Consider the following 23,852-nt stretch of genomic DNA (forward strand, 5'->3'; position numbering starts at 1 on the left):
TAGGAAGAGATGATTTTCATTTTCAAAAAGTAGCATAGATACTATTCTGTTACCTACCACTTGATCCAGAGATCATTTAATAAAATCCTTACTAAAATGGCTGTGCATTTTTTATAAGCAACTGACTGCCCAGTAGAGCAGTTTTACTGCAGTCACACACAGGTGTTTAAATTACAAGAACACAAAAATCCATGACATCTTTCAGCATCTCCCAGCATGTACTCTGATGTTCAGTAAGAGGGAAAATCCCATGCTGCAGCATTGCTCTTTTAAGAGATTCTTTTCTTACAGGGTATTAGCTTCTCTGGAGATACACAGTCCATATTGACTGTGGCTGAAGACTGCCTACAGGACTAGGAATTATTTGAAGTTAGTTACAGATGGTAGTAATTGATCAGCACCAATTAAGTCTCCTTTATTTAAGATGCCAGATTAAAAAGCATCAGCAAGCTGTAATGCTTTATTCGGACAGAGTTCCCTGCTCCTCATCATCTATCTGGACATCGAAATCTACAGTCTGTTGCTGCAGATCTACAGGTGGAGCAGGGGCTGTTCTTATGCCAATAAAATACACAAGTTTCCAGCCTTCATTATCATGGCAGTCACTGCTTCCCCCAGTCCAATCTGCACAGAGTCTAGCTGCACTTCCTTGCAGGTATGGTTGGAGGTTCAACCTCACATGTGTGTGCTCTCAGAGAAGATACACTCTGTCGTTTTAGTGACACAAATTCTCAAGCACTCTGCCCTCAGTGAGAGGCTCTAACTGTGCCCTGCAGCTGGAGATCCAGAAAGCTGCAACCACTCTCCTGCTTAATTAGCGCTGAGGCCTCTGAATGTACATGAAGATAAACCCACTGGCTTGTTAGACTCACAAAAAAGATTTTTCAGATTTTTCCTCAGCCAATTCAGGGGGTCTAGAGGATCTACTGTAAATGTCTCAACTGTCAAAGCATCACATCAGCATGTGATATGCATCTACTGTACTTGCAGGCAAAATTTTAACCTCCTTTATGCAACCAAAGGGAATAAAACATGAGAAGTTCCGGCTCCTTCAAGGAAATGAGTAAAAAAAAAAAGGATGTTGGGTACCTTTACCTCCAAATACTAAAGCTCTTTTCCTCCAGTAAGTGGTAATAAAGGACACACTCGCACTGCAAAACAACAGATGTCTGATACAAGAGGAAGAGATACTTCCCTGTATTAGTAACTCATTATTTTAATCAATTAGTTTTGCATTCCTGCATTTACAAAAACACACAGCCTTAATTGGATAACAACACTTCTGCCTACAACGAACAAAAATCAGCACTAACAACTCACTGCTTTTGCTATTTTCATTTCAATGTCAAAAACATTTGTTTTTACTAATAGTATGTTTAATATTTTAAATTGCAATCAGATGCCTCTGAATAAATACAGAACTTCATTTGTTTGTTTCTTTTTAAAAAGACAGCAACCACACTTAACTCTCTGAAAATGCCTACAACTACTGAAGCACTTAAAAGCTGGAAATGTGCTGATGCTGAGAAACACCTGAAAAACTCAACAGAAGCATAATGTTATTCTATATCAAACAATGCTCCAATGGCACTTGGACTTATGAGACATCTGAAACAATAAATTATTTAGTTTTGTATGGCCTCTCAAGTATGAAGTGATCAGGATTTTTCAGTCTTATTTCCTACAGCTACTGAATAGACAGAACGAACAAAACTGTAAAAACTCAGAAGGCAGCTATTCTTGGAAGGCCAGCTGAAGTCTAAACCTAGTTAAAGCCATTACGTTACCTCTGGGGAGCATTTCAAGTGTCCTGATAGTCTTGTTTACTTTGCCTAATGCAAAAGAAATTTCACCATGTGAAATGAAAGGCAACTTTATTTAAATAAATAAAACCCATAATTTGCAGAACTCTTCGAACTCAAGACTATGCTGATTTTCAAAACAAAGGATGTTTTCAAGAATTAAACCCCTGTTTTGTTGTCAGTTGCAACTGCAAAGAGTATTAAATCCTAGTAAGTCAGGCTTTAAGTCATCACAGAACTATAGAATCATAGAATGCCCTGGGTTGAAAAGGACCACAAAGATCACGTAGATTTCAGCCCCCCTGCTATGTGCGGGGTTGCCAACCACCAGACCAGGCTGCCCCCAGAGCCACATCCAGCCTGGCCTTGAATGCCTCCAGGGATGAGGCATCCACAACCCCCTTGGGCAGGACAGTTTACTTAACAGATATGAAGGAACTTCAATAATGGTGAAAGACATCTCTTCAAAAATCCTCTTAACAATCACTGTTGGAAACTTAATACTAAACATCAAGACTAGTATTCTGCTTAACGGATCATAAACAGATTCAGTTCCCCTAAATTTGACAAGAAGACTTCTTTGATGCTGCTTTCATTTATGTACTCTGGTGCCACCATGAGGTCTACAAACAATTATCATTTTAAACAGGCCTATTAAAAAAAACTCCAAAACAAAATTAAAATATACTTCTAGACTATCAAGAAAGTCAGGTTATGTTCGGTGGGAAGAAATTTAGGAGTGCTGTACCACGGCTACAATCATATGGAATAGATTTTTAATAGCTTAACACAAACATTTTAGTTCTGTAACATGTATATACAGAAGCACTACAAACCATGACAATTCATGCAACGTAGCTGAAAATCATCACTGATACTCACTATTGCCTGCCAAAGACGTTTCACAACTGAGACAAAAAAGAAACATCCCTTGATGGATTATTCCCAAGTGATCCTTGCATTTTTAAGCTGTCATGTAAGTTTTGAAAACTGGGGGAAAAAAGCAACCCAAAAAAAACCTACAAAACCCAGTTTTTCCTCAAGACATAAAAAGGAAAAAACACTGAAAAATAACACCAAATGACACTCACTTATTTTAGAAGTTCTGATACAGTAAGTACAAGAATTTTTAGAATAGCACTTGCCTCAATCAGGCCCATTGCTTATTATATTGTTTTTCACATTTGCATTCTTGAATTTCTTGCTTGCTGACACTAACAGTAAAATTGTAACTCATACCAATAAGGCGCTAGATAAGAAATAGTCTTATAAGATCTGCTAAGGACAAGTTTACATACCTCCCTTTAGTTGTTTTCATGTTTTATTTCCTTCTAAATGACTTACATAACCACCTAAGTCTCAGCCAATTTCAAAATCTCATTACATGACAGCACAATTAGTTTGGCTTCCACAGTTCTTGGAAGCAGTACAGACTCAATTTATTGTTAGAGGGTTTGAAAACACATCTACTTTTGCTCACCACCATAAAAATAATATTGTCTGCAAATGGAAAAACTGCTGCTCTGTTGGTGAAACAGACATGCACCTGTTTCACTAAATTTGCCGGAAGTAACCTATCACAGATGGCTTCTGATTTTAAGAACGTACACAAAGTCTGGGTTTGCTTACAGGTCTCTGATGCTTGTATGGAAATGTCTCAGAATCTCCCCATTTTACTACTCTATACTGCCATGCCATGCCCTAATTCTTGCTCTTTTGTTGATGTCTGTACTCTTAAAAAAACTGCAAGTTCAAAGTTAAACAATTTTAATACAGAAACAAACCATAAAGCATCTTCAAAAGATCTTTTGAACATCATTTGACCCATCAGCCACTGACATTTAATCTCTCAAAATATAAATGAACACAGGAGACGCTGATTTGCATTAAAAACAGTTGCAATTTACAATCTATTTCCTTCTTTAGTAAATCTCTTTACCTTTTCATGCCCTCGTTTAGGAACGTGCCAAAACCAACATCTTGACCTTTCACAGCCACGCAGAGTCACAAAATAAAACCTGCAATATCTACGGGGCAAGTAAATCATCTCCAGGATCTGCTGGACAGAATGGGAAGCCTAAAAATAAAACAAAATTAAAAAAACAAGCAGAAAAAAAAAGCACAAATATTATTATTGTTGTTATTATTATTTTTAAGTATGCATGTCCATTTTTTGGAGATTTTCAGAATAGCCAGGTACAAGAAGAATAAAGACAACAAAATACAGCATGGCTCTGGATAACCGTCTGAGAATTCTGGGTAGGCAGAATTCCTTTATCCTTTCCAGCGCCCAGCAAAATGGATAATGCAGTCTATCCTAAAAATACAAAACTTTCTCAGCTTTTCAGTTCTACAAAGACAATAAAACAAAGAGCATTATTCATGTTTTGTTTGCACTGGAAACAGAATTCAACAGAGGTTCCCTGCAAACATGTCTCATCATCACTAACTTTGTTCCCAGAAATTCTATTTATTTACTTATAACATTTTAGAGGACTAGAAACATGAATATACACAGGTTAATAATTTCTTACTATAGAAGGAGAGAGCCATCTTAATGTTTGTAACACGTTTACTGTCAAAGCATTAAAATACATTCAGGATTCAGCAACTCACTTTTATATTTTTGTCTGTCTTTCCTGTCTCAGACTCCCTGAAAGTTTGCAGGGGCAGTGAAGGACTTTTTCCTGAGAATCTAAAATCTGAAAATTAGGATAAGGACAATAAATGGATCATGTAATAAAACGGGTCATTGTGAAACCACTCTCATTTCTCTTATTTTCTTTTGTATTTAGAAATCCTTCAAGTCACACACATGATTAACAAAAATTTGATTAATACAATCTAAAAACCAGTAATTTAACTTAAGAGATTTCTAATTATCCTGATATGAAGTAAACAAGCTTTGGGGGAAAGAATTTAATTTTTAAATTAAAAACTTCACTACTTTTTTCAAGGTTTCTTATCTTACTTAAGAGAGACGAGAAAAGAAACAGAATCAAAATATCCAGAAGTTCCAATCTTAAAAGCAAAACAAACAAACAAACCTTTAGCAGTAATCCTTGCACTGCCACATCACTAACAATAAATATATGGACTTTTTTTTTCCAGAATTGAAATAAAATCTTTAATAGCCTACATGTTTTAAGCACTACAATGTGAATGAAGTTCAAGTCCAATGGAAGTTACTGGTTTCTTAACCATGAAACACGGGTTTAGATCTTTAATTGCTGTTGATGATGGAGTTTTCTTCTGAAGAAGAATGAGCAATGTTGCAATATTAATGGAAGATACGAGTTCAAATTCTTCAATATCATATTTAAATAGAAGGATGAGCTTTTGAATGCCTTCCTTTCTAGGGTGCCCATTTGGCCTCAAAGAACTGGGTATTCAAAAGGCAGGGTACTTAGTGCTTTCCAAAAAACTATGGTTTAAATAAAGGACATCTAATAAAGAGGCATGTTCCAGCGGAGATTTGCACTCTTGATCTATAGGTTGTTCTGGACAGACAAAACAACTGCAGGATGGGAAGCATATATACAACAGAACAACTAATTATGAAAACGTACTGCCACAGCAGCATGATTTTATGCAGCAGGAACGGGGAATTTAGGAAAGGGAAGATTTAGCCACAGAAATAAAACTAAGAAAACAGTCAGCTACCAGCTGCAGAAAAAAAAAAATGCCCCCAAGAACTTTTAACTCCAAAGTTTCCCCCCTTGATACTAACTGTCACACAATCATGGAATCAATAAGGTTGGAAAAAGTGACCTCTGAGATCATCCAGCTCAATCACCAATTCATCCCCACCACGCCTACTAAAGCATGTCTGTCACTGCCACATGCACACACTTCTTGAAATCCTCCAGAGATGGTGACTCCTCTATTTCCCTGGGCAGCCTGTTCCAATGCAGAACCACTCTTTCCAAGAAGAAATTTTTCCCAATAATGAGCCTACTAAGCTTTTCCCCACTGTCTTGAGTTTTTGGCCAGGTTATTGGAACAGTCTGCACTCTCTCATCCTACATCATTCTAGCACATCAAATTAACAGGGAAATGGCCTTTAAGTGAAAGAGTTGATCCTGCCTTCATTGTTCTGGGGAAACAAACAGGACAATCCCATGAAGAAAACTGTTTTACTCCTTCCTGGCACAGATGCTCTTGCTTTAGAAGCTTTTTTGACCAATGCTAAGGAAGCTTTAGAAGAACTCTTCAGAAGACTTATATAATGTTAAAGCCAAAGCCACTTTAAAGCCAAAGTAACTTTAAACCACTGTAGTCTATAGACATATTTCACAGTTGCTTTTTATAGTATTTATGTTTCTTGCACTTCCTAAAAATACTGGTAAGTCATGTGATGGTAAAATCTCTCTGCAAGCTCAGGCTGGCAGTATAATCTGAAATTAAACAAGAATGTCTGACACCAACCTCAATTCAAGATCCACATTTATAAATATCCATATTAAACAATAATTCTGAAAACATTACATCCCAAAACACCTGCTGCAAAGGAACAAAATGCATATCTGTCCATAAAGTCCTGTTTTCTTCCATCTTATGTGCCAAATAAAACTATACATTTATGTAAGGCTAAACATCACAGTTCTCGTGTGCAGAGAAAAGGAAACCATGACTATAGTTGCGCTGAGTTATGATTTCACTATTAGCAGACACACTTCAGTGGTACACTGACCCAGTTATGAGATATATCAGGTCAAAATTAAGTGCTGCTTATTAATTCTAGATCATTTCCTTGATCCAATTTAGTAAATGCTTCACAAACATTTGAGTTGGCATAAACAAGACATTTTTGATTGTTGACAAGGTGGGCAAACTCCTTTGCCAAGAAATGCTGACAGATAACAATCAATCATATCGCATTCTCTGACCTTAAATAAAGAAAAATAAGTTATTTGCTAATAATATGGTTCATACACCATCTATCAAAATCCTAAGAATGCGGACATTATTGTACAATTGAAGTATTTGAAGACTATAAATAACAAGGTAAAATGATTGATAATGATGCTATCAAGTAAGAAAATGGTTAAAAAATCCAAAACAAGAAACAAGTAAACAACTCAATAAACGAAGAACTAGTCTATCATGTGAGAGCTTACATTTATGCTTCCCCATGTACAATTAACAAGAAATTCCAACTGAAGACTTTGGGAACTGAAAAAAATCCCTATGATTTTGTAGGTAAGTAACATACACGTGAAAATGAATTTTGGAGGTTTCATCCATAGAGCATACAATACCATTCTTCCAGGGTTTCTGCACTGTACTTTCACTGAATTTGTTTACATTCGGAGAATGCAGCGGCAATTCTGAGAGCAGTTCACAGCTCACGAGATCCCTGTAGTTACAGTCACTGTTGAGCATTAAAAAACAATGGTAATCAAATTAAAAAGGTGCTTCTTCCATATGAAAAACACCTAAAAGGGGGGATTAAGTGCATAAAAAATGACAATTTCATCAAGAATTAAGGTGACACTAAAAAATTCACAGTAAAGTTGACTGGCTGGCAGTCCCAACTACTTTCATTACTCCCATAGCTTGGTCCAATCTTATTATGGTATCAGCTGAGATTATTCCATTCTGGAGCGTAACTACACAAAATTCTGTGAGTAGGAAGGGCATACATGAATCACTTCTCTTTTTTTTCTCACGTAGCTGACAGGAAGTTTGAGATGATTTCTGCCACCTTTGAAGAAGCCTCTACTTTTCAGTTGTCTGCTATATATAATATCTGACAAAGAAGTGATCCACAGAGCATTTGAACAGTCAACCATTTTGTTTCCTAATAGCTGACTGTACTCAAGAGAACCCAAAACCTATTCTGCCTTTATTCCCAAATATATATATTCTAGTTAACTTGATTTTGAAAACATTTTGTTTTACAAAACAAGATGCAAATACTGCTAGCAAAATGCGTACTGATCTCTTATCTGCAAATAAAGCCATAGGAAAAAAAAAAAGTTCTTTTATCAGATCTTCCCCCTCCCTTCAATTAATAATCTAGGTTAAGTACAAATGACATCGCATCACGCTTGCTGTTTGGAGAAAGAAACAGACTTGCTATTTTCTGTGAGGGTCACATTCCATCTATTTAGCAGCTCATAGCCAGGGTAACTCAAGCCATCCTGAACTGCACAGTTTTTAATGCAGTCTGAAGGAAAAACACTAATGCAGATGACAATAAATTGCATCCACCAAGCCCAAATTCCTCAACTGCAATCTTTATATTAGTCAATACAGAGGGAAAATAAGATGCAAGTATCTAGTGGCCCAGAATTTTACCATTTTTACGTAAAAAGTTTTTTAACATATCCCCGTCGTGTCAGCCTCAGAGCTGATAAAACAGGAATTTATCAGCAGCCCACCTTCAGGATAACAGTCTCAGCTCTTTTTAATCTTGACATCCAACTACACGCAATTTCTGCCAAGAACTCCAAACTGTACAGCTGTACAAACTGTTTGCTTATTGAACTGAAGTCACCACTAAAGAGGAATAATAACTGTGTTTCTTTCTATGCAATGGTCATGTTTTTGAGTAAAACTAGAGAAAACAGTTTTACTCCAAATAAAGGATTAAATGTCCCTTCTCTAAGTACAGAGGTTTGCATTTCAACTATGGAAACATATCTTACCCCTAATGCTCTGTTAAGGAAGGAGATGAATTACTGTGGTATCTCTTGCACAAACTTTTTTTCCAGCATAATCTGCTTTACTATAGCACAAAGAGCCACATACGCTATAAAGGAAAACTAAAACAACTTAACAGGAGGAGGAGCTTGGAGCTTCTAGTTGATTAATGAACAGACGCAGCATTTTCCACTTAGTGTGCTCTGTGACAGATTTCAGTCACAGAAATGGGACTGGTGCTGGACAAAAGCAATACTCTACACTAAAGTTATTTGACTACTTGTGAAAATTACTCGGAAATGTCTATGATCCAATTTCTCTTTTAATTACCGGGATATTCCATAATTTAAGTATAATTTTATATTTTTTCTACAAAGTCATCTTCTGCTTCATTTTTTTCCACTGACACTGAATGGAAGTTGCAACTGAATTGTACATATGCAAATCATTCATACAATAAACATCATAAGCACCATTTGAAGCTTAAGCACATGCTTAACTCCACATGCTGTATTTTTAGGTGTCTTTTTTTACCGCCATTCAGGTATTTGTCAGCCTGAATTTGAATAAAATCTTTAAATCCTCTCATGAATTTTGTGCAGTTCAAGGAGGTATCAAAACGGAAGCGTTATTTTTATTTTATTCCAGTAAGTACTATTGTGGGTGAAAATACATCCATTTCATATTACACTCATATAGGGAAGCTAGAACAGGTGAGACTGGCATAAAGAGAATAAATTAAGTCAGCAGTCAGAGGACAAAATATCTTCTGTTGTCCTGTTAGGCTTTAACGAGAATACAGGTATAACCATGTAGTTAGCACAAAGAAATCATATTATTTGCTTTTTATTTTCTTAAGTGACCCAAATATAACAGAAAACATTAATTAAAATGCTGATGGTGTACTGGTAAAAACATCATATTCCATTTGTAGAGTGACTAGGGAACAACATATTATCTTAAGGACAGAGTATACGTATGTACCTTTTTTCAGCTTCACTTTTTTCTCTTGGTTCCACAGCAGCCACTCCATCTGCAAATTTGAACTGTAAAGATATTTAAAACAGTCCTTGATGGTTTAAGTTTGGTTAAGTCTGAGGTTTGAAAAATACCTACCACTAATCTCACAGCACCGAAAAACAAACATATTAGGATACTGACTTTATAAAGCTGTAACACTATGAAGAAGTCCATCTTCAGAGTGGCCTGGCAGTACTGCAACAAGTACTACTTCATCAGTAACCTGTACCATTTGACAGACCCGTATATCCTTTCTAACAGTAGGGGGAAAAAAGAGCGCTGTTCATTTTGTGAATCAAATTTTATGAGTGCCAACTCCATTTATTGAAGGAAACATTTATATTCCTCTATTAAACATCGATTTTGCCAGGGAAATCAATTCTTTATTGTTCGATTACCTCAGTCGTGCACTTACCAATCTTCAGCCATCTGTACTTTGCAGTTTAACTTACCCAGTTAAGACCATTATCCACTCCAGAAGTAGTGGAAAATGACAGACACTATCAGCACCTGTGTCTGAGCGGCAGTGAAATGCAAATTTTAATCCATTATCAAATAAGTAAATACCATAAAATTTCAGCAACTCTTAAAAAAATCCTAGGCAGCTTATCTAGAAGAAGAAGGTGACAGAGAGTAGAAAGGTCAAATAACATCACTGAGCATGAAAATTGCTTAACGCTCCCACAGAGTTGCCAGGAAATCAGAATGTTAATGTCATGGAAGGTTTGCCCAAGTAATCAACCACAGAACACTTCTGAGATGCAGGATGGCTGCGTAGCTCCAAACAACACCCTGTCCTTCTGAGACGGTGTGGTGAGAAATAGAAGCTTTTACCGGGTATGTCACTTACGCACAGAAGTGTCTGTGTGTCCATTGGAACAGTCCCTTCCATAAAACTGCTGAAACAGAATTACTGTAAAAACTGAGATGACAACGTGTTGTTTCATATCAAATTTGACGACAGATTATTAATGACAGGTTAAAAAAAATTAAGTTCTATCAAGCAAAGTTTATAATGTCAATAGCACATAGTAATACTCTGACAGCAATATTCTTTTCATTACAGGAATTTAAAAATGTTGATGAAACAGCAACAGCAATTACAACTGCCCAAATACACAGACTACTATTTCTTAAACCATTCAGTGACAAAGCATGATTTCTTAGTACCTTTTCCTCTATTTCAAAACTCTTTAGAAGCTCATCTACTTCTGTTAGTTGTCCATCTTCAAAAGAGTCCTCCGTAAAACTTCGCATAGGACTGTTTCCGCTGGAGGAATTGCGGATTTTAATATCTGAAGCTGGAAACGCACACATTATTTGCTTCCCATCCTAAAAGCAATCAGAACTTTTACCTCCTACATATTCTAAGAACTTAATACTAATGGCATTTAAGAACCTATAGGACATTGCAAATGCAAAATTTGTACGTACAATTATTTCACTTAAAGCATGAGCCCTGTCAAATAAATATTAAACTGAATCTGCAATTAAAATACCAACCAAGCTGTATGTTCTGCAGTAGTCCCTGCAGAACAGTACAACAGGTTTATTTATATCAAATTTAATTCAGTATTTAAGAAATAAACTCAGCTAAGATTTATTGCTAGAGAACAGCCCAAGATACACATAGTAATTTGCTAAGCAAATAATGACTTAAGTCTTTACTGGAGCAAGGGATAAATTAATTGCAATGACATAATGCAATGCAGCAGTAAATACATATAGCTAGGAAAAACTTAAAATTCCTGTAATACTGTAAACTCAAGGAGTATTCAATGCCAGGAAATGTCAGAACCTTCTGTAAGCGCTGCAGGAGATGAATGGAACACCAAACAGCAGTTTTCTGAAGCAGCTCTTTACACACAGTAAAAGAGCTTTTCATCAGAAAGAAATTCACTATGTCATCGGATCACACAGTCACCAGTCTGTAACGTCATCGATACACATCAGCAAGAAGACAGTACAGAACATTTCTACTTGGAAGATGAAGATGACTGACGTCACCCAGATCGCTCAAGCCTAGCTGTAGTTATTTGCTGCCATTCTTACTCTGTGAAGCCACTCAGGCAACCAGCCATGATATCCCTGTGTAACACAATGCACCAATGAAGTAATACGTATTTCCAAATGAACATGTAAGTTGCCAGGGATAATCACTATCAGTCATCTTTTTCTGTTCTGCACGGGTAATTTGTCTTTTAATAAGTCATACACCGAGCATAGATTGATGTGAATGAGGTTACTTAAGTGTGTGATGAAAAGCTACATTAGTCAGATCTGGGAAAAAGGACCTGCTTAAAACTTTTTATTTTCAGCACAAGACGACTCACAATTTTTTGGCCTCTAGTTTTATTCAAATGGGCCATAAAACAATAATTAGTTTAAACAAACACAGTAGTTACTGAATAGCACAAGACCTGCTTCCAGGTTTGGTTTCAATCACCTCAATTCTGTAGATGCCACAACACATACCCTCTCTATTTACCAGATAAGAGGTCTCTAGCTGTAGACTTGCTCCCTACTCTGCTTCAGAGGTCCTGGTGTGTGAGCGAATACCTCTGAAGCGGTTATTATTTTTGCCTTCTAATCACTAAGACATTATATCTTTTCTCCTCTCTCCATTCCCAAGGGGAAATTCACTCCTTTTTCTACAGGATGGAGATTTCATTAATATGAAAACACTCAATGTCTTACGACTTTCCAATCAACTAACCAAAATTCTTGCTTAAAGAGCTACGGATATCCAAGAAAGTACTATCAACAGACAGGAACCACAGAAAAAGATGTTCCTGTAAGAGAGGTTCATGTCATTTCAAAATACCTGTATTTCATATAATTGGGAAATCACTGTTACAATAAAAGACATTACTAGCTAAGTTCTCATTTTATGTGGTACATATAAATCCTAGGTTTCCCCCGAATATCTCTGCCGTTACTTTCTTCTTGATATGCATTCAGAAACTTCTAGAAACGCTTACCTTTCAGCATCAAATCCCATGAATTTTCAGCCTCATTCGACTTCCCAGATTCTTGTACATTAATGTCTCTGTTTTGAACAAAAGGAGTACATAACATTCTCATCTTGCAAATCAGAACTAATCTAACCAGTTACACACAACTGAAGTTCTCAGTAATGCTTTTAGCTACAGACAAATCCTTACGACACACTACCCTCATTAGAGTGTGCTTAAATCTCTTTTGGCTATTCTATGTTTATTCTGATAAACATACATGTGAATACATTAAGGAAAACTAAGACATTTCAAATTCCAAATTTTCTACTAAAAGCTCATCACCTCCTTTCACCTTTGCTTGAACTATTGAAAAAGGGAATCTTTTCTATATGGTAAATTATGGAAAGAGTGTACTAACAAACCAACTCATGGGTTTGAAATAAAGAAATGTGATTTATAGTAATTTTACATTCAAGAGAGTTTGTATAGCTATGAATCCTAAAGACAGCAAGAAAAACAACTGTTTGCAGAAAGACACTTAGCTCAGTTATTTTAAAGAATAGTTGGAAAAAAGAATGGCAATTTGCAAGAACCTACTGAAAACAACAGTTCCCCACTATGTGCAACTTTGAGCTACGTAACACTCAGGTACAAATATCTCTGTAGCTCTACAAAAAATACTAAGAGCTTAATTATGCCACAGCAAGTCTGCAGAGATAGGAGGGATTTTTCTCCGAATCAGGTTCTCTGTAAGCTCATTTCCTCTCTCCCATGCATTTATATGAAATGCGGAGGTTGAGTGATTTTTCCTGTAACAACTATTCTTTTTTTAAATCGCAATGCAGATAGTTCCAGAAAGCTGGCCTCATCACTAAGTTTTATGCCTTTTTTTTTTTTTTAAATGGAAAATGCATAACAGCTCCAAGAGACTGAAATCTTCATATTTAGGTCAGAAGCTGTTTCCAAATCTCTACCAGATTCTGATGTATAGTGTGGAACACCTATGGGAGCTACATCATAAGTTCCTGTCAAGGAGATGCCTCCATCACATACAGCACATTACGTCTATCACCAGCTTGACAAATCTAAGAGCACTGACAGAACCCAAATAAGTCAATGCATTTTCAAGTTCCGGAAATGAAGACAGACTGCATCATGTCAGAGTTTGAGCAGTGAATGCAGAATGATTTTGCATGCTGCTGCTGATTAAATTTAAACAAATCTCTCTCTTTACAGCACAAGCTGTGTTAACCACTGTTGCTCAGTCTGCTACTCTGCATTTGAAAAAGGATTAAGTTTGGGGAGTTTTATTTGAAGGGAGAAAAGTAAAAAGCAGAAGTATCCTAAGAGCAGGAAAGGGTGCTGCTACTCTTACAGAGGTTGTCATCTTGTGCACAAAATGAACACTCATACTAACAAATTTACTCTGACACAGCCCAACTGCTTAAGAAGATGGATGCTGCTATTGAAGACATACCATTTGAGTACTGCTCTTCACAGGTTTGTTTAAGCAGAAGTATTTTTATATTAAAAAAAGAAGTTTAATATTCTCATGTCTAGAAAACAAGTTGGCACACTCATGAAATTCCCTTCCTCTTTCTTGTAAGCTTAGCAAAAGGAAAAGGATAGGAAATGCAAAGACGCAGAAAAAACAAATGCAGTTATTAGATGGTGAAACATTGGAAAAGGTATTGTTTAAAATAAAGATAACCTAAAGCCACCAGGAGAGCACAAAGAAAGAAAATAAAACAACCCTCAATAAAAAAACCTTAATTTTCAGATAAAATTCGTGTGCAGTTCCAATCTAAAGAATTTAATCTTAAGACTCTTTTATCAAAGAAAAGTATCAGAGCTGCAGAGTTAATGAGTTAATCACAGAAGGGAATCGTAGAATGATCTGGGTCAGAAGCAACCTTTAAGACCATCTTGCTCCAACCCCCTGCTATGTGCAGGGACACCTCCCTCTAGACCAGGTTGCTCAAAGCTCCATCCAGCCTGGCCTTGAATGCTTCCAAGGAGGGAGCATCAACAGCCTCAATGGGCAACCTGTCATCATCTAGTCTAAATTTACCCTCTTCCAGTTAAAAGCCATTTCCCCTTGTCTTACTGCTACATGCCTTTACAAAAAGTCCCTCCCCAGCTTTCCTGGTAGGCTCCCTTCACACACTGCAAGGCCTATCTCACAAGGCACTATGGTTTAATTTATAAAAACTTGCTGCCCCAGCCCAGTGACTTTTATTAGAACTTTGAAATCCAGAAAAACACAAATGCCTACAGATGCGTATTAGGTACATGCTGAATGAAGATGCAGGTTCCCAAACAGCTCTAACATGTAAGCCAAATCACAGATAAGAAAACTATTCACACGTGTGGTTGAAGAAGAGAAGTGTGGATGGAAAAATTCAGAATGGAATGCTACTGTGGAGACAGCCACTTAATACAGACGCAGTAAAAGAATATGCTACACTGAGAAAGGAAAACATAAGTATTGTATCAATTTACATGTATAATCTACCCTCACAGGAATACTGCTTAAGTCAGATACTTGAAAATATTGAGTAATTAAAACACTTATTGTTACTAATTAACTTTGCTTATATTTCATGTTTCACTTTATCTATGCCATGGCTTGAGGATTAGGTCTTCCTTCCATTCTGAGTTTATCCTAGTTCTTTAAAACATACAATAAACCAAAACAAAAAAATAGAAAAAAATTATTTGCACTCAGAAAACTACCATACCACAAACAAGCTTTGACATTTAGGAAGAATGACTGCTACTACCAAAATATATTGATACGAGATTAAAGTACTTAGCATTATTGTCATAAAGTAGAACAGTAAGCATACCTAAAATTACTGTTTACTGAATGGCCATTTTCTGAAGTAACAGCACACTCCGGATATTGCTTTTCTTCTTTAATGGAGAAGCTGGAACAGCATGTCTTTGCAGGACAATTTCCACTGTCTGTGACTGTAAGCTCCTCTTCGCCACTGCTTCCAAAAAGATCAGGGTCATCCTGGATCACATCAATGACAAGAACATCTTTGTTGTAAGCGTCAAGAACATCTGGAAACTTTTCACTTTTGTGTTGTGGAAGATTGACTTTTGATTTGCTATCATCGTGTATTTCTAATGCAACATGGTGGTCAACTGCATCCCCTGAATGATGGGAAACCTCTGATTTCCATATGCATTCACTACCACTGAAGTCAGGTGAAGATGACTTAATCTGTCTCTCAAGACGACATGGATATAAAAAGACGGGATCAGGGAGTGTGGACATCTCATTTGAAGAGCCATCATGCCAAATGTCCTTATTGTTAACCTCATCAGCTTTTTTCTTCATGGAAGTTGTAGATACGGCATCACTTACTACAGCAAGAGGCTGCTGCTTAACCTTTATCAAGCTAGTCTCCCCATCTCTCTTCTGACTTCCTGAAACACTAGAGCTATCAAGTAGCTCTGGTGGGCTACAGGTTTTACTCTCAGATGAAACAACAGGTTCCAATGTCCCAGATTCAGGTTTGTTTCTGCGTAAAGGTATTTTGAAATTTGTCAAGTTTCTGGTGTTGAGTACTGTTGTTTGTTTTAAATCAGAAAGCATTTGGTTCACAACGGATGCTTTATGGTCTACAATTACTCTGTTTCTTTTTCCTTTAGATGCACTATTCTGGCTTGCCACAGATGGGTTTCTCTTTGTTACAGCTTCATTATCTTTTGCACTTGTAAAATTTGAGGTTGCTTTATCTTCTTGCATATCATCAGGGTTAAAAGGTACAGCACTTTTAACCATATTAACTGGTGATTCCACATTTTCACTGCTCGTTTTACGAGTCTCACAAATACCCACAGAAGAAGATTCTGAGATTTCAGCTGAATTTAGACAGTCAGCATTTAGACCCATTATTTTATGTGCAGGTTCTTTGTTAACTTCTGCCAACGATGTATGCAAAACCATCTGTCTCAAACTCCCTGTCACACCACTGTTTCCGATAGTTTTGACACTGCTTTCATCAGAGAACTCTGCAAAGTCTGAACTTATTTTTCCTCCTGAGACGGACCCACGACTTTTAGGGACCCATCCAGAAGTCCTGGCACAAGATTCAATAGGCCAAACATGCTTGCCAGTCATAGGTATTGCTCTTTGACAGGTAAACCGCTGCAGTTTCTTTTTAACTTTATTTAATTTTTCATCCATCATGCTGTTGTGATCATTGGAAACATTATGGGCATGAGTTAGTGCTCTCAGGCTACCTGAAGTAGCAGAATGGCACCGTGATGCCACAGTGTTTGCATCTTTTCTTTCTGCTACTATAAACAGACCAGATGCCTTCTTACAGCCATCTTCAAATGCAAGCGATTTAGTACTATTCTTTCTCCTATTCCTTCTATTCTTTTTCTGTGCTTCACAAGTATTGCTTTCTGTACATATGTGAGACGCACAATCATACAAATCTGACAGAGCTGTTTCTTTATTATTTAGTCCTAAGGTTGCAGAGGAGTCTGAAGAGGCAACTGCTGCTTCTGCTGCTAACTCACACTTACTGCATTCATTAGTAATGTCAGGGAAAACAGTCTGCATGGCTGACATCTCAGCAATTTTCACCTTTTTTCTACTCCTTCTAACAGTATTACACCGTTTTTCACTTGAGAACTTACTGTTTTTTCTCTGGTTGCATAAAAAACGCCCTTCTTTATGCTGAGCTTTTACTTCTTTATTAAACACGAAACTATCGTTTATGATAGTTTGCATTCTATTAGTGTTGCAATCCCTATCACTCCATTCTACAGTACCACCAGGACTAACAGAATTCCCCTCCTCCTGGGCCTTGTGGAAGAATCCATTAACATTAAAGGCGCTGGTAGCTCCGTTCATTGAAGATTTTACAAATGTACTGATGCAACTACAGGCCTCCAGTCTCACAAATGGGTTCTTTCTTGTAACATCGAGCAAGTCGTTACAGCTGTTCAGGCTTTTTCTACTATTCTCAGCATCATCGTGTTCTGCATTTATCACTTTTTCGACTGTAGTTAGGCTAAAATTCTGCAAGCACTTGACAGAATCAGTTCTGGGTTTTCTTTTTTTAAACTGCACACCAGACCTTTTGGTTTTAGGATGACAAGGAAAAATCTTACTTTGCGTCCCAGTTAATTCATCAACTGCGGGAGATTCCAAGAAGTGAGATTCCTTTTCACAGGGATTTTCTGATCTCATTAGATTTGCCTTACGCTTCTTCACAGCTCGTGTACCTGAGTTTTGTTTATTTTTTTTCTGTTTTTTCTTCGCTGCTCAGAAACAAAGCAAACTTATTAAAGAGCAAAATAAGGGAAAAAAATAACAACCCTATTGCAGAATTTTACCAAAACAACAAAAAACAGTCAAGGTTAGTAAAGAGCATAACACTACATAAGGCAAAAAAATCATTTCAGTTGCATTTCACCATTTTTTTTCTTCTTTCAATAAGCACTATTAGCAGCCTTAAGAGTATCAAATTATGTTGTCTTCAGAAAACACGCAGATAAACAACAGAACCTGAAGATGTTGAAAGGTCAGTGGAAGCTGTATATTTAAAATGAGGGGAAACCAATTAGAGCAAATCTGGCAAGAAAATGCTGATGGCATTTGCACAATCAGTTGTTAAAATCTTTTGTTTACACAATACATTCTCTGTAATAGGAAAGATGCTTATAATATTATGGCCATTTATTTCAGATATATAGTCCAATTAAACGCATAAGACTGTTCAAGACCCAAGAAAATTCCAGGACTTGCATTTTTGCAAAATACTTCTTACTTGAGAGTAAATATGCATTCTTTAAACTGTACATGCAAAAACAGGGAACTAACCTGAGAACATATTGGAAACATTTTGTCAAGATCTCACATCTCCAAGTAAAACAATTTTAATATCTCATTTTTTTCAGGACATGGTATCTAAATATTGATCAATAACTTATAGCAAACGTTGGTCATTTGAATACATTCATTTTTAAAACAAAAGAATGCCCTACAGATAACTGTCCTGAAAAAAGGAGATTTTCACAAACCCTATTCCAGAATTGTTCAGCTGATGTAACATTCGCTTAATATTGCAAAATAAAATCTAAAATTCTTAGCCAGGGCGTGCTGCTCCTGATACCCCTTACTTCTCCTATTCACCCTCAGGTTACATGGTCTGCTCTATTTTGTGCTAAATGACCAATGACTGCTTTTCTACTTCAAAAAGCTTTTCCCCCCTCCTAAAGTTCCTATCTCAAGAAGTATAGAGATGAGAGCTAAGTGACTGACCACACATTAACGCATACTTTGAGACAAGATACAGGCCATTCTTTTCTGCCTGCATGACTTTGCCCCTCAAAGTCACTTCCACCTGCAGAAGTAAAATAATTTCTTGCTTTTACTTTCTAATGAGGTCTTACTGCAGCACCAGCACCTTGTCCTGGAAGCCCAAATTCTACACCTGTACTTCTACAACAGGGCACAAATGCTTACCACTTTCCTGCACGCTATCTGCTCCTTTCTGAATGTCTGAGCTCAGCTGATGTTCTACGATACACTTGCGCTGCTCTCCTTCAGCAGTTGACTGTTCTTGGCCACTTAAGCCCTGCACACATAGTAATGGCAATGAGACTTCCTGCGTCAGACTTGCAGCGTTTTCCTTGGACTCCACAGACTGTGTATACAGCTCTAGCATGGCAGATCTTCTTGCCCCCTGTAGTTCTGATTTCACCAAAGACTGCCCGCCCTTCTTTGTCAAGTATCTCTTTCCTCCCTTCTTCGGCTTTTTCAGCATTTCTAAGGAACACCCATCTACACTCTCTGGGTTATCCACCACTTCCTGAGGTTTTGGTTCAGACAAGAAAGACTCCTCAGTCCCCAAACTCTTAAGGCCTGGGATTTGCAGATTCAGTATCATTAAGGAGGCAGCGTTTTTCATTTCAGTGCTACACATGCCCTTTCTAGGTGGCAGCACCTCAGATTCTGACAAACAGGAAACAACACTGCGCCCCTCTGTCCCCTCAAGATCCTCCTCCAAGGCTGGGATTTGCAGTTTCAATTCCACATAGGAATGCTTGCGTTTTTTTCCTGATAGTCTTGTATTCTCCTGGAAACCAGCAAGGTTTGGTTTTTCTGGGCTGTCAGTCTCTCCTGACAATTTCTTCTGCAAGTCAGTTCCTAAGCACAACGGCTGCTGACCATGTCCTGTCTCTTTGCCTACAGTCTTTTCCAAACATGCTCCTGCCACTATGGATGCTGCTTGCCCACCTTCACACACAGCGCTGTCTGGTACCTGCAGAGCAGAACCATTCTTCCTTTCAGAAGACACCCTGCTCTGTACCCTCTTGTTTTTCTTACCACCCAGCCTCTGCCTACTCTCAGCTCGCTCCTTCTGCACAGACAAAAGAAAGGTAATCTGCTCAGAGGAACCACCGGAGTGTGCAGCAGATTGCAAGCATGAAGGTGAAGGCTGCTCAGGTTCCCTCTCCAGTGCCAGCTGAGGACTCAGCTCGACTACCACCTGCTTCCCCAGCTCACATCCCACCCCTGCACCCCAGACAGTAAGCAGTGTCTCAGTCCCAACCACCTTCCCAGATCTTAACTGTGGCATGGTGGGGGGCACCACCAAGCCCTGCAAACCCCACACACCTGCACACCTCTACCAGCACACTGCCTAGCCCGCACCCTGAGAAGTGCAGGCCCAAACAGGGAGGGAGCACAACCTTCTGCCTCAGCACAGCCTGGCCCGCGGGAAGCACAGCCTGCGAGCCCACAGCCACCAACCAGTTCCCAGCCCCACACCTCCGTACTGCCTCACAGATAGATACCACCACCGTTTCTGCCGCCTCCCACCCCCCCCCTCCCCGCACGGCGGATCCCTCGCCACTTCTCAGTTCACTGCTCCGTCCCTCAACGCCTCGTCCGGGCCCCAGCGCCTCCTGCCAGCGACGAGCTGCTCACGGAGAAAGGCGGGCTGCTGCCGCGCCACGACGCAAAATGGCGACCCAGGCGGTGTGAGGGAGACTTTGCCGCGGCCCGCGAGGCCGCAGGCGCGTGGAAAGGCGGGAGCGCCGCTTCGCCAGGCGGGACATGGGGCGGGGCAGGGTCGGGTACGGGCTGAAGTGCGGATGGCTTGTGGCGGGATCACCACGGCTTCAGAAACGCCAAATGGCTGCAGGCTGCGAAGTCGGACAGACCTGAGTGAAAAAAAACAACAGATCACAGCTTTCTTTAGTCAAGGGGGTGTACTGGGTTGTGTACTGGCAGTTTACATAAGCTTTATATTTCAAATGAGGTGTTCCCCGAGGAGATAGTGGAGACGGGACAAAGTAGATGAAATAGTTAGACTATATAGCCAGAAAACAGACAAAATTAATTTTGGGGCTTCAAATGTCATAGCTCCTACACTCAGCTTCCTGTGAGATCTGCACACAGAAAAGAGTCACAGAGTCACAGGGAAAGACCCCTGGAGATAGTCCAGTCCAACCCCACGAAGTTTGTTGTGTCTCTCCTTTCTAGAAGTGCAGTGCTGTGATGTGGAAGCACTTGAAGAGTAAGGGTGTCCTCAGAGTCCAAACCAACTAGTGTTGGCCTGCAGTGCAGCTGTGGCTAAATCACTCTGTATCTCCATCTATAGACAGGGATAATATAGCATTATCCAAATAAAGACAGGAACAGTGTCTGGTGGTCAAACCTCTCCAGAAGTGAGGAAATGAAGTTCCATACAAATATGAGGAAGGGCATCTTTACTGTGAGCAGTGGAACAGGCTGCCCAGAGAGGTTGTGGAGTTTCCTTCTCTGCAGATACCCACCTGGACACCTTCCTGTGGAGTACTAAAGGGAACCCTGAAAAACAGCATTTGAATTAGCTTACTACTCTCCAGTATCGTCATCAAGATTTAGTACCCAGTCAGTTATTTACAATAATAAGAACTTTAGTCAGAGCAGATTTTTATGAAATGAATAAAAATGTACTTGAAATGAATACTAATTAAAGACATTCTTCATGTAAGCCCTTTGAAAAAAAAAAGTGACTGGAGCCTCAGAAAGGACGTCCTGAAGCAGCTGTGGATTATGTTAAAAAACAGATTGCATTCAGTTAAAAATATTGCTAAGGAGAGGTATTATAAACATTACCTTACAGTGGATCAAGGTAACTGTCTTTTTAAAATGCCTAAAATAAGAGTCAGAGATTTAATACGTAGTTATATTATTAAAAACTAACTGAAAACAACCGTGTGAAGCGTTACTTGAAACTGTAGATTAATAAAGTGTAAATGGATTAAAAACTAAATAAACAGCTTGGGGGGGGGGGAGAGGGAAGGGGATGAGTTATTTCCATATCCAACCATTTGAATTAGTAATGCTACAGTAGATGCTTAAACTTACTTATAGTTTGAAATTCTGTCTTATTGGAAATAAAGATAAGTGCTTGCTTCTCCTGTGTTTTGTAAATGGTGTGCCTCGTTACCATATCTAAGTTTTAGAGCTAATTCAGCTTTTGCTATCTATTTCTGTGCTTCACTGGTTTCTTGTTCATCCTAGACTTAAACAGTCAAAGAAATACTGGGTACTGTGCGTATGGAAATAAACAGGGAATCCTAGTGTCTAAAAATACATTTTTTTCCAGAATAAATGATACTTTCAGTGGTGACTGACAGTTTCCAAAAGAGAGAAAGGAATTTATGTGACTCGATTTATGTAAAGTCTATGAAATTATTCTTTCTTTCTTCTCTCAGAAAATCATAGAATCATAGAATGGCTTGGGTTGGAAGGGACCTTAGAGATAATCGAGCTCCAACCCATTGCCATGTCCAAGTTCCCAGCCACTAGATCAGGCTGCCCAGGGCCCCATCCAACCTAGCCTTGAATGCCTCCAGGTATGGGGCAAGAGAAGCGAGTGTTTGTACTTAGCCTCCCAAACATCATCGTTTACATTACCAGTGTGGAGGAATTGTGGCTGCAGATCTAACACTGATATATTTGACCAGCTTTCCATGAGTTTTTGAAGAGATGGTATTTAGAAACACATAAATAACAGCTACATAGGTGAGCAAATCCCACACAGACTCTACTGGGCTGTATTTTAGTTCATTGCTGGTACACTCACCTAGCAACAGAAATTATGTCTTCTTTAGGAAACTGGAAACAACTTAAACATGAAATGACTTTGTTTGTACCCAAAGATACTAAACACAAATGTGATTTTTAAGTAAATTCTTTCCCCCACACCTTCCATTCAAATATATGGCCTATTTGGAAATAGGTTTATTGCTTACCAGCTGAACTAAAGCATTTCTGTACATATGCCACTCTCTAAAACTGTGTTTGATTCATACTAAAAGATGTCTGTCTGCTTGTCTGCACTGTCACTACGAACTCTGATATACAGGAGTCATATTTGGATACCAAAGGATACACTTGGAAACCAGAGCTTGCTGCTGATATAGTTAGAAATAAATATAGTAATAGTACAGCTATTAATTGATATACAGCCGCTGTGGTGTTGAAAGTAGAGGTGCCTCAGTGGAGATATGTGATCTGCTTTGCAAAGTAATTACACTGTGGGACATTATGAGGGTAGACTATGTGAATGCAGTGAGTGGCTGGTATTTCAACCTTTATTTTGGTTGCTGTTTTTTATTATAGGGCCATACAGAGTAGATTAAAGTAATTGGATTTTCCACTAGTTTAAAATGAGACATTGGAGGAAAAAGGACAGCTGGTGTATTTCATAATGAACCATCTGGCATTTTTTGGTCGATCCTCTGATTCCTAATTTATTATAGAATTACAGCATGAAAATCAAAATTATTGATTGCGTGGAATCAGTGTTTCCCTCTGGCACATTTTGTGCTCCTTCAGTTTTTGGCAAAGAATGGTCCTAGAAGGAATAAGGACCTCTCACACTAAGCTATTGCAAAGCTTGGAAGTCATCTGTGCCATTTGCCTTTAGTAGATATGTTCTTGTAATTATGCTGTTTCACTCACTATCCACGTGATCATATCCCATCTGAACTTTGCAGAAAGTGGTACTAGTCAGATTTAAGGCTCCATGAGGGAATTGCTGCTTTAGGATAAAATTCATTGTATTCATTTACATTTTCGTGTTGGTTGTTGTTGTTTTTAACTTCTCCTGGTGGGAGTCTATGAAATAAACTAATTAGCAAGAATTTGAAATTCGGAAAGTAAAGGTGCAATAGAGAGGTTAACTGATGGAGCAGGAGAATACAAACTGAGTCTCAATTTATGTTAAAATTATCTAAATAATTATCTTTGCTTTAACTATATGGTAAATAACCATATACCTACCACTGAATCTGTCTTCAGATTCAGCTTCTTTTAGTGGCTGGATGAAAAAGATGTTGGATTAAGAGGAAGACATCTGCAATCCAGCAAGTACAGCTCTGTCCCACTGTCAGA

General features: G+C 38.4%; 1 protein-coding gene across 1 annotated transcript in view; it reads right to left on the reverse strand.

The window, feature by feature from the left end:
- The window catches only part of TOPAZ1 (testis and ovary specific TOPAZ 1), a 30,272-nt gene extending 14,143 nt beyond the window's left edge, over positions 1–16,129 (reverse strand). The window contains exons 1-7 of the mRNA XM_072329561.1: positions 15,277–16,129; positions 12,452–12,519; positions 10,641–10,771; positions 9,435–9,496; positions 7,064–7,176; positions 4,419–4,504; positions 3,742–3,879 (exon numbers count right to left, since the gene is read on the reverse strand). Of these exons, the coding sequence (XP_072185662.1) occupies positions 3,742–3,879; positions 4,419–4,504; positions 7,064–7,176; positions 9,435–9,496; positions 10,641–10,771; positions 12,452–12,519; positions 15,277–16,034 (1,356 nt within the window). The 5' untranslated portion in view covers positions 16,035–16,129. The remainder of the gene's footprint in view (positions 1–3,741; positions 3,880–4,418; positions 4,505–7,063; positions 7,177–9,434; positions 9,497–10,640; positions 10,772–12,451; positions 12,520–15,276) is intronic.
- Between the last annotated feature and the right edge of the window lie 7,723 nt (positions 16,130–23,852).

The sequence above is a fragment of the Excalfactoria chinensis genome, chromosome 2 (genome assembly GCF_039878825.1).
Source record: "Excalfactoria chinensis isolate bCotChi1 chromosome 2, bCotChi1.hap2, whole genome shotgun sequence".
Taxonomy (NCBI): Eukaryota; Metazoa; Chordata; class Aves; order Galliformes; family Phasianidae; genus Excalfactoria; species Excalfactoria chinensis.